General features: G+C 34.3%; 1 protein-coding gene across 1 annotated transcript in view; it reads right to left on the reverse strand.

Annotated features, from left to right (window-relative positions):
- Positions 1–1,948: 1,948 nt before the first annotated feature.
- The window catches only part of LOC104401681 (cadherin-8-like), a gene marked incomplete at its 3' end in the record, with an annotated part of 96,414 nt that continues 85,986 nt past the window's right edge, over positions 1,949–12,376 (reverse strand). Inside the window, exons 6-8 of the mRNA XM_010009346.1 lie at positions 9,799–9,986; positions 6,757–7,010; positions 1,949–2,085 (exon numbers count right to left, since the gene is read on the reverse strand). Coding sequence (XP_010007648.1) covers positions 1,949–2,085; positions 6,757–7,010; positions 9,799–9,986 — 579 coding nt within the window. The remainder of the gene's footprint in view (positions 2,086–6,756; positions 7,011–9,798; positions 9,987–12,376) is intronic.

A 12,376-nucleotide genomic window follows, 5' to 3' on the forward strand; every position in this document is an offset into this window, starting at 1 on the left:
TTAGAACAAGATTGGCATTATTATTTTCATAGCCAGTCTGATAAGAGGCAATTTTACAGCAATGAGAGATGCCGAGGCACCCATGAAGTCTAATGACAAGGCTGATTTCTTGCAAAATCCTTGAGCATAATTATGTTTTAAAATTCTGAAGATGCAACAGGCAGACTTTATTCTGATGTGGCTTAGTAAAGTGTCCTTCTGTTAACTTTGGTCTGACACACACGTATGAAGGAGATTAAAAACTGAATTGGAAGAGTTTCTTGAGAAGTTATGTTTTATTTTGTTCTTGTTCTGACTTTTTGGAGGAAAAAAATGCAAAATTACTTCACTTTACATCTTACTATTCCAATGTCTTGAAACTTCGGATCAAAAATGAATAATTCTGCTTTCTATGCCATTGGTAAATTTCATGATCTGACATTCCTCATGTGTCGCAAAATCGGTATGGAAATTTTATAACTTTCACCTTTAAAACCATCAAAATTATTTACAGTTTTGATATTAATCTGGGAAAAATATGCCATATGAAACCAGAGCTTGCTTACTTTCCTTATGGAGTTCAATTCCCTGTGTCGACTTGGCTTTCCTGCAAGCACAAGGTACTCATGATAATTTATCAAAGCAGTGTTTGCCTGCAAGATTTAACAGTAATTAACAGGGCACGTTTGGCACTGCTGCACTTCTGGCAATGAAATGCACACATTATTACAGTAGGTCATAGGAATACCATTCATAGGGGTTGTAAGCTGAGAGCCTAGTTTATGCTCAGACCTGTCTTTCTCATTTCTGCATGCCATTTCAGTTACCTGTCACAGGTTCCTAACATGTTTGTGTTTGAAAACAAGTACCACAGAAAAATACTGCACAATAAAAACGGGCCCAAGAAGCAAATTTTATCCTCCCATTCATTATGTTCACAGCTACAGTATTATGAAACTGAGCATTAAGTGTTTTGTATCATAATAATAATATATCCTTTCAAAAAGATACTCTGGGGGAAAAGCAAGCATTAACATCACCCTATTTTCTACATGCAAGAATTAGCAGCACTGATCATCAGGCTCAGAAGACAATGTGTCAAGTGTGTATGCACATATGGGAATTATGCATATAGATGGATTGCAGAATAGATATATCAGCAGAAACATCTTCATAGTTTGTATTGCAGTTATGATGATGACATGGGATGACAGACCTACATTCTGAATCTGTTCTTCTGCTGCAATATGTCAAATGTGTAGCCTAAAATAGAGTGCTAATATTAATAAGAAATTGTATTGTCATATGTGATCCTGTCATCAGTGCGTACAATTCCAAATTAATAAAGAATTGTTCTTGATTAAAATCTTCATGATTAAAATCTAGGACCAGGGTGACATGCCTGGCTCCCAGTGACTCAGGCGTGCAGGTCAGTCACAACAATTTTGTGGATCTGAGCAATCCATGTTCTTGTTTGTAGCTGCATATGAGCAAGTGCATTCATATGTATCAAATAGGACTACTTTCATGCAACATTACCCATGCCCTTAATCATTTATGGTACTGAAACATAATATTCAACATTAAGAACTTCTGGGTTGAGTTTACAGTTTACTTCTACAATAGCAAAGCTTTATTTTTTTCTGTTTTAATGCAACTAACTAAATATAAGGCTTTGTTTGGGGGCTTTTAAAAATGTTTTTTAACGTTTACCCTATATACCATGTACAAATGTGCTCATGTATCTCTTCAAAATCTAAACTACTGTAGGCACTGAAAAAAAAACCAAAGTTTTGAAAGCTAGAAAACATAACTTCAACAGAAAATAAGTTTTCTTTCCAAAATCCTGTAATTTAAAAATCCAGTGGATTTTACTTTTTACTGAACTATATACAGTTGCCTCTGCACATGCTGTTAAAATTCGTTATAAACTCAACAGAACTAGAAGTCAGTATATGCAAATACTTACTAGTTTCAGTAGCAACAATAGTTATGTTGTGCCATGTATTTGTTTCTCTGTCCAGTGGTGTTGCCAGAGTTATTTTTCCATCTTCTGCATTAATGTTGAACTGCCTCTCAAGGTCAGTATGTCGATCAATGGAAAACCTACAAAATAGACATCCCTGTAATCTACTTAATGAAGCTGGTGTAATCCATACAATCACAAGACAATCTAGGGAGCCCTCTGAGAGCTGCAGTTTTATAGCCAAAATGCACCGAGAAGCTCAATAGCATAATAATTTATAAGACAAAATGACAAACTGAGACTAAAAAAACTTACAATTATTGCCTAAGGAGTAATTAGCTGTATACCCAGTATGAAGGTCATAAAATGCCCTCAGGTTCACTGGATAACATCTTTGAAAAACGGTGCTGATCAAGAGTTAATTACACAATCCATCACATTTATTAGACAGTTTCTATTGTATTTCACAGCTACTGATGATAATTTCAACAGTAATGTATTAAGCACACAAAAATGGTGGGCTTCATGGTTATTTTAAAAAGGGCTGAATAATATTATTTTACTAATAAATTTCAGATTAATGAAGCATGAACTATTCACCAAGCATGTTATTTGGTTATGGTTCAAGCAGCTCCATGGGCAGAACGCAGTTACTGAATCACCATTTTCTTATAAAACATTTCAAACCCTGAAGGAATCATTGTTTTATAAATTGACATCACTGATTTTTAACAAAACAAGTTTCATCTGACAGGCAGTTGGAGTTTGCAAATGTGAATGTCCAGGTAAATTATGCAGCCTCAACAGAGTCAGTCTGACAACAAGAAGGAGCTGCAGTAGATTGCTCCAATGGTGCATTAAGCAGGATGATGATTTAATGCTCAGAACAGGATCTCCAGGAAAGCTTTTATGTTTGTCCATTTTCACAGAGTTATTTCATTAATTCATTATTTGCATAAAGAAACTAAATCACAAAATTAAGCCTTCCAATTTTTTGACAGGAGAGGTACAAAATGAGAGTGTTTAGTGATAACCTATTGATACAGTTCAACAAAAATTGACTTCAAGGGGTTTTGCTGAATCCTAATTGTGGATTTATATAAAAACCTCTTAAGCCTTTGTGTCTATGTATTACAGAACCTAACAGCATGCACTGACAATTTTTACATCTGTTCTGCATTTTATCTAGGCATAATAGTGTGAGTTACGATACAGTATGAGACTGGATCACATTATATAGTGGTCAGAAAAGGGACTCAGACTGTCAGTTCCTCATTACATTTCTACTTTTTGCAAATATGCTGCCATATTCACTGATAAAAGAGCAAGAGTATATTTTGTTACAGTGACAATGGCACAGTTATCTGAAAATCAGTTATTCCATTCTGGTTTATGCTTTATCAAAAGCAATTTCCAGAAAAAGTTCTGATTCTGAAGTTCCTTTATATGCTACAATAAACATATTCTGATGAACTCAAACTCATTCCAGCACAACACAATTGATTTTGATAGACATAGGATTAGGATCTGATTTCAAAGCTTAGATTACGGTGTTCATCTTTTTTTATTTCAGTGTCAGATATTTTCATATTTAGAATGAAAGATACATTTAAATTAGATGGCTTCTGCAATGCATTCGGTAAGATACAATTCACGTTCAAAATTAGTTCTAAATTATGAAATTTTATCAAAATTTTAATATTTAAATGTTTATAGACTGTATTGCTAAAAATCAAAGCTAGCATAATTACACTGGTAAGGTACTTCACAACTAATGGAGTTAAGAGTGAAACCGCCTGTTTAACTAGGAATTGGGATTTCTTAGACTTAAGTTTTCTGATTTTGAACTCTGAGAAGAACTAGTTTTACTTACTTAAAAATGAGTAGTTTGGTGAAGAAGAGTACCAGGAAAAATATGAACTAAAACTCCAAATACATGTGCCTAAAGCTAGGCCCATGCATCTGTATTTGGACACTAAACTGATATGCTAGTGAGCTCCACACACTTGGTTCTCAATGGTTTAATGGGAATTGTCCTGTCCTCAACATTTCTGAAAATCAGGTAACTTGTGTGGAAGAAAAAAGCTGCAGGTACCTAATTTCAGGCAATTGTATTTGGAAATGCATGTTTGCCTTATTTTGATGTCTCCCTAGTTCCAATTAAGGTATTAAAAGTAAAATTCTGGTATTAGTGAAGTTAGTAAAAAGATATCTTACAGACTTTCACAGGTTGGAGATTTCACTCAAGAGAATACAAGAAAAGCAGCAGTCAATTTTTTTCAGGATATCATTACTTGAAACGCTTTTAATTCTTGATGGTTTGTAATTATGAAGAAAGAACTGGTATCAGACACTTATGAATTTTTTACAGTCCACAAATGAAATAAAGTATGAAATTCTTATATGTTATTTAATGTTTAGTTGACCTGGGCTTGACATAAATTCCATTGAGATTAGACACAGTTTTTCTCTAAGGATCAATCCTTTTTAAAACTTCCAGTAGAATCTTTCTGCAGTACATTATTTAAATTATAAAACTGGGAGTGTCACATCTGTGAGTTTATTATATTGCATTTCACCTCATCTCACCCCAAGAGTATTTATTCACAATGGAAAACCAGCATTCAAAATGAAATATTTTTAACATAAGATATGGGGCTTTACAAGACTACAAAGAGGCAAAACCCTCTCCTGATTTTAGTTTGATAAATACTGGGTACAAAAATAAAAAATTAAAACCTGCAGTGGCATAAGCCTGGGAAAACTAATAGCACATTTGCAGTTTTGTTTTCATGATAATGGTACTGTAACTCTCTTTAATGGGAATGCATCATCAGACCCATAAGCTAGCCATAAAAAATACATTTCTCTAAAAGAAAATAATACCTTGGGAAATAGCATCTTTCATAATTGCCCTTACCCAAGCACAGGTTATTGGGAAGTTTTGGTTAATTTATGGGTCTGATATGGTGATTATAGGAACAACTCCACAGTGGTTTAGCAGATGACTTAAAAGTATTCCCAATCCTGCTCCTGCACCATTGTCATTGCTGTTAGAACTTAATTTGATCTATTCTTTATTTGCACCAACGTAAATAAGAGCAGAAATCCTTTTTTTGCTGCACCTGCTGAGATTTGAATCTTAATATTGATACCTCATCAGTGGTAAATCACTACTGTTTATGAATGTCTGGCAGATTGGACATGCTACTTAGTGACAGATAAACAGCTGTACTATTAGGGATGCAGAAAATATCATATCTAGGTTTTTAAGACCTGCTGTGAATTAAGAAAATTATCAACTGCTGCCAAAGATGAAATCTCTGTCAATATGAATGGGGAAAACCTGCCACAGTGAAGCTTATCTCTCCACAGAGAAAGACACTGTAGGACAGTGATTTATAGGAGGGCAGATGCAGTGTAAGAAGAAAGATTATTATTCATGTTTTTTTCTGTGCACTTGGATCATGCTGTATCCAAGACAATTTACTGCAGGTAAATAGATCAAAGTTATAAAATAACAACAGAAACATGAAATAAGCACTACTGGAATCAATAGATTTGTATACTAATAGATAATGATCTTTCAAGCCTAATTATACTGTAAGATAGAATGTACCACCCTTACTAAATAAATGATAGTAAAGCTTTACAACTAGCTTAGCTAAATTCCCTGGGTCCCTTTCCCAGGAGAGATGTATGCGGCCTACGTGTAGTAAGATAGAGTCACTGACACATACTTTTGAAATGGCTAGGCTAGAATGAGACAAACTGTTGTCCATGCTTACAATTTTTAGCCATATTATGAAGCCTTTTCACCAGCAGACTTAAGAACAAGAAGGCCCTTACGTAACATCCACCATAGAACAGCAAGTAAAGATAAAAGAGAAATTTTGCTGCTTATTTTAAAAATACTGGGCTATGAAAGATATTATATAGTTAGACTAACCTAACAACTGATATGAGGAGATACTTCATATTCATTGGAGAAACAGATAAGCCTGATGTAAATGACAATGATTAGAAAATGGTGCTGGGTTATAACAAATAGAATCATCCCCACAATGCTGAAGACTGCTTGTGTAGTTTGAATTCCATAAGGCACTAATGTACAGTGATGATTATTAGGACATAGACTTACTCCAAATACACCTTTACTATGAATTTGATGTTGTGGTGTTTATTTTCATAATGCTTTTAGCAGGCAGTACTACACATAGCAAAATGTATTTTGGGAACACTTGCATCATACCATACAAAGGAGAAGATGTGTGCTTATCAAAATGAGATAGAAAACACTGATCTGATGAAACTGGAATAACAGATTTTGTTCAGGTTAGATCAAAAAGAGAAAATATCGCAAATCGAAGATGTAAAGTCATACGGGCATAATCATCTCTGACTTTCTGTCTTCAAACCAGGAATGGGTTTAGCCAAACAAATGCAAAACATGTTTTGACAATCGTACAACTACATGGAACAGGCTCAGCATTGTTAGTGCAGACACTAGCAGATTATTTAAAATAACTGCAAAGATACACAGTGATGATTCAACTCCATACGACCTCCTACACTGTATTTTTAATTTTCATTTCTTTCCTACTGTTTCATAAGACTATTCGTGTGGCAAGGAGCATTTTTGTGATTTTGAAAATGATCTGAACTGATAAAGCTAACATTATAAACTGAATTCTGTACAAGAATTTTCATAGAAATAAAATGACATGAGAACAGTATCGTGCAATGTACTGGAAAGCACACTTAGTATTCTGCCTATAGTTTTTTCAAAGAGAACTTTAAAGCAGCACTACCTTATAGGACTGGAGGATACGTCAGGGTCATGGGCAGTCACCTGACCAATCACAGAGTTAATAGCAGCATTTTCATGCACTTCCAGTAGGTAAGTAGGTGATGAAAAGACTGGTGGCTCATCAGCATCCTCTACTACAATCTTTACTGTTGCTGTATCCTTGAATGGTCCTCCACTGATGAAGCGAGGATCAATATGAATGTTGGTTGCTTCTACCTTCAGAGTATAGGATTTTTTGGTCTCGAAGTCCAGTGGCTGTTAAGAATGACAAAGACAAATGTTTTTCACTAATGGCCACAGAGAAAGAACAAGTGAATATAATGCTGATGGATGAAAGTTATGTGCATTTAAGCACATTCAGTGAGTTTTAATGCAATCACTTCCCACTCCCAGAAATCCAACCTGTAAATTTTCTAGGCATATATTGATGTCTGTTTATTAACCAGCCTCAGAGAAAACAAGACTTGTTTCTTGCTTTTCACAAAAAAATATACCCAAATAGTCTCTCTTATGAATCATACCATTACAATTACGTATCAGAAAAATACTACAAATTTGTTGGTGGTGACATAACTTGCATACTAATCATGCACTTGATCAGTGCTTTATTAGTTGGAGATAAGAAAAAAAAATTATACTAGCTCCACAAAGAATAAATATTTGTTTCTTCCAGAACAAGGTGAGAAATGCAAAGAACTAGCAATTACTATTTGTTGGACATGAGAGGCATTATGTGGAAAAATGTGGAGCTGATCATATAAGAAAGTACTTCAATACTACTAGGACGTCAGGTTTGCACATATATTGCACATTTCTGTTTATGGGGTAATTTAGGTAGATATCTCTCAGGAATTTCTTAAAACTATACCAATTCCTATTTCTTTTGTTTTAGTTTGTGGGTATTTTGGTTTGTTTGTGGTTTGTTTATGTTTTTTTTTTCCAGAAAGAGAACCATGAAACCAACTACTTTATTCTATTGATACACCTGCCATATCACCATTGTTTTTACTATTTTGCAGTTCCATGTTAAAAACATAAAAGGTGAAAACACAATGGGTTTAAACGAATGAAATACCAAATAAAACCCAAATCTGTGATACTTTTGAATGGTAGAATTTCTCATTGTAGGAGATTCAAGTTTGTGTCTTGAAGCACATCAGTATATTCACTATGTAATTCTCTTGTGTCTCACAATGATTCAGATTTCAAAGATGCAAATTGCCAAGCATTGGAAAGGTATTAAGATTTGCATTACAATGTCCCAGGGATAAAAAGGAAAGGACACAGAAACTCTGAATCTGCAATGCAAATACCAGCAAGAGCACAAATAGGAAACTTCAGGAAGTCTGTCAAAGCCTTCAATATGTGTACTTTCAAATTCTGTTGATTTTTTTCAGGTATGAATCAAGTTCTAATGGGATTTGCTCTTTCTCACAAATTCTAGTAAACATTAGAAAACCTTGCTTCTTTAGCAGCTCTTAAATTAGTAAGCTTTTGTAATTATGAATGGTGATATATAAATCAGCATATTCACAATTTGCCAATCATAGCTCCTGTATCATTTTTTCAATTACCTTTCATTTGCTTTACAGAAATGACAGCACCCCAATACAGTTAGTCATGCTTAATCAGAATAACATATTGAGAATTTACTCTGCATTGTCTAAAACCCATGAATTTTTGCTGGAGAAAATCTGCTGGTGAACAGTACCCACCATACATCATCTACTGTAGTAGAACCAAAATTATTATTGCTGTCAAAATGAATATATGAAACAACATTATGTTAGAGACTCAGTTATGAAATGAAGCTAAGGGAACTGGGGCAAAAGGCTAATTGCCTTAGTTTACAAAAGAGGCCACAGCATTCAATAAATAACAGTAAGGAAGATCAGGAATGTATATCATAATTTTCTCTTTAGGAAAACAGAGCTAAATTTAGATAAATATACATCACCTTATTATACGTCTACAGCACTGACCTACTCAGTGAGAAACATAGAATACAAACTTTTGACAGGCACTCCTCCTGGTGTCTTTAATAACAGATACAAGTTGAATATTAATTATCTGTACTCATTAAATTCTTTTTTTCACTGGAGTGTCATGTTTTGATGTTTTGGGATTGTGTTTTTCTCTTTTTTGTTGTTGTTTGGTTTTTTTTTTTTTCCTTTTTAAAAACAAAGATTCATTTAGAATGCTCTGTGCTACATATTTAAAACGTTCAATGCCACTGCTATAAGTTATATTCATATCCTTCCTTGGAACACAGCATGAGAATTGGCTCTCTTTTTCTTCTCCAGAAAACAATAAAAATTTAAATCTGCAAATGTTTCATTGACTTTACTAGCCAAGTTTTGTTCTAGGTATGCTGTCTCACCCCATATTTCTGTATGTAATTAGGTAGTCCTTCTGTTGTGTACATGTGAATACCTATCACCTTGCATACATCAAACTGTACAAACATAGAAAAGGTAACAGAGTTGTAGCCTTCTTTAGGGCCCAAATTTTGCACAGTACTGATCTCCCTGATAAGGCACACTGGAATCACCATTCATTGAGTAAAGAGAGTTCAACATAAGAAGAGGTGGAAGACTAAGCTGCTCACACATCAGGCAATTCATATAAAACGCTGACTTATTTTTTTTCTCTGAACAGTATTTGACCAGCTATTCAGCAAACCAAATCATAGAGAAAAGATATTTGATTAATACTCAGCCAAGATTTTATGGAATTTACACCACCAAGAAAGCAGATATTAATCTACTCTTCCCCTTTGGAACCAAGGAAGTAAAACCTGCACAATTTGACCACCTGAAAACCCAGCACTGAAAATACTCCTATGGATGTCTCCCCAGTTGTCACCTAAATGGCAATTTTGAAGGATATGGCTAATGCATCCCTTTTTTATCACTTCACTGGCTTGACACTTCACCTATAGATAAAAGAATCCTTGAAAATCCAGCATCTTATAGCAGAGTAAAGTCTGGATGGGTATTTGTTTGTACAATAAACATTTGTTTTAAACAGAGATACCATTTACCTTTCTCACTCTAATAATGCCGTCCTGAGTTTGGGCATCTGTAGTAATTTCAAATATATCCATTCCATCTCCTTCAATAATATCATAGGATGATTTAGCATTGTCTCCAATATCCAGGTCATTTGCTTTCACCCTTCCTACTGGTTCACCAACAGCAACATCTTCCATTACTGAGAAGTGATACAGACCTTACAAATAAGAGGAAAAGACTAAATATTACACCTGATTCCAGTATCTCTCCCGTGGTCTTCATTTGTTGATACTTTCCCAATGCAAACTCTTCAGATGCGCAACTGATACAAAACACATTTACACAAGTTGTTTACTGAAAGCAGCAAAATGTGTTCCTCATAATATTCCATTTACTATATGTGAATGTTCTTTTTATGACAGTAGTATCCTTCTTCCTTGCAGGGATACTTAGTGTTGGCTAACATAAATATTAAACTACTTTCAACACTGAAAGTATTCAATGTTCTCTACTACAGACACTTTTGCAGTAGAAGTTACAGTTGTATTTACAGACATGTAGTTAGAATACAATTATGAAACTTTGTTTTTGCTCTGTAGAAAATCATTCTAATACTTCAAAGATGCCTTATATAATCTCAGTTCTTTACAGTTTTTTTGACCCTTTAAATTTGATTTGGTTTGATCTGTTTAACCCATTCCACCTCCCTTTTGTGGTAAGAAACTAATTAAGAAACATTCAAGGAAACTCCCAATACTTTTGTTTTAAAGGAAACAATAACTTTTCATAGCAATCATTACTGTGTTTACTATTTGGTTATAGGGTTAGAATAAAATCCACTAGAATGTACCTATCAAATTGTCATCATTTTTCTTTTTATTTATACTTGCTTCAATCCTTCTGACATAAGAAGTGTCAAAAATCTATTTAGTACTTGTAATACACTATTTTAAATAAGCATATTATTACGAGAAAACCTTATTTTTTTTACCTCTTGGTATTTTACACTTATAATATACACAGCTAATATCTGATTTAATCAACTGCAGCACTATTTAGTAGCTAAAATAGTCAAAAGGAATACAGGGGTAGCAGATGACACCATTAAAATAGTCTTCGACAAAGGGTTCTGGACTTGTTCCTTTCTGTCCTCACAGTTCTAAGACAATGTGCAGTTTTTACTGTTATGTGCAGCTTGTAGTTTTCTAAAAATAAAATGTTCTGGAGTTGTTGCTTCAACTGTTTGTAGCCTGACTGCAGGAGTAACAGTTGTAAAAAGGAAGTAAACTGTGAGGAATTCACAAATACCTATATTAGTTGTACATACAGTTTGTCCCCAAGTGATTTTATATTTTCTATAATGTCTCTAGGCTTTCTTTTTAGAGATTATTTGGTGACCATCAAGATTCCTCAAGAATATTCATAATGGATCACAAACAATGAGCAGCCAAAGCAATCAAGTGCCTCAGGAGACTACATTATGTGTTCGTAATTTATACTGCTGTCCACATTTTGTGGGTTAAATTTCCACACACAGTTTATTGCATGTTTAAGTTGATATTTTTCTCTCAGATTTACTGAGATAGTTTACAAAACATTGTAAAAAAAAATCTATTATGACTCTTTCACACAAATTCCTGTCAAGAATTACAAACTGTCCTGTCAAGGAGTCATAGTGCAGAATTGACGAAAAATCCCCATTACACATCTTTGAAAACCCCTAGTTTTCAGCTGTGCAGAGTTCTTCTCAGTACATTCCTATGGTAAACTGCCAGGTTAAAAACTTCTGTGACTTATAAAATGCCTCTGAATTTATTTCAAAGAGATCACAGAAGTAGCGAAAGTTCATCTTTTTCATTTCTAAAACCCAGGAGGCTAACACTCTTTGAAATCAAACCATAAATATACATTTCTGTCCTGCCTGGAAACAATCAACCGATAAAACACACTGCTTTCTGAGTTCATTACAATTTATTGTGAAAGCAGCATGTACTACATCTTATGAATTTCTATTTCATTCTGGTTAGGCTCTATTGTAAGTTTGATCCTTTCTTATTTTCCTTTCCAGGCAAATGCAACCCATGCTTCAACAGTGTAAAAAAATGTTGAAGACTTGATCAGCTCTTGTATAAGGCCAGAGTCATGACTAATATCTGCAATGCTACCAGCATGCTGTTGAACACTTAGTTTTAAATGGCAGAATTTGTAATAATATCCAGCTACAATATTTACTCTGGCTCATCCTCATTAAATGCAATATATACATAATAATACAAAGTTATAGTACATGCAGGTTGCTTTTTTTTTTTTTATAATGAAGTTGCCTAATGGTCATTTACAACAGGGTGGTTGTTCCTAGATGGTAGCTTGAAGTCTGCACTGGAAAGTACCAGCTATAACGACTTCAAAGAAAGCAAATCACTCATTGTTGAAGGAAAACTAATCTACATTTTCCACAGGGAAAATATATTTCAGCGATATGTGATGCAGTCTACCTCTTGCTACCCAGTGTGTCACTGTATCCAAATTACAGGAGAATGGACATGAATAAACTGCACAGGGAAAGTACAGTTTCCTCTCTGTATGCATTCATTCCTGTGATTCCTG

This window comes from Nestor notabilis, unplaced genomic scaffold, assembly GCF_000696875.1.
Source record: "Nestor notabilis isolate BGI_N333 unplaced genomic scaffold, ASM69687v1 scaffold2062, whole genome shotgun sequence".
Taxonomy (NCBI): domain Eukaryota; kingdom Metazoa; phylum Chordata; class Aves; order Psittaciformes; family Psittacidae; genus Nestor; species Nestor notabilis.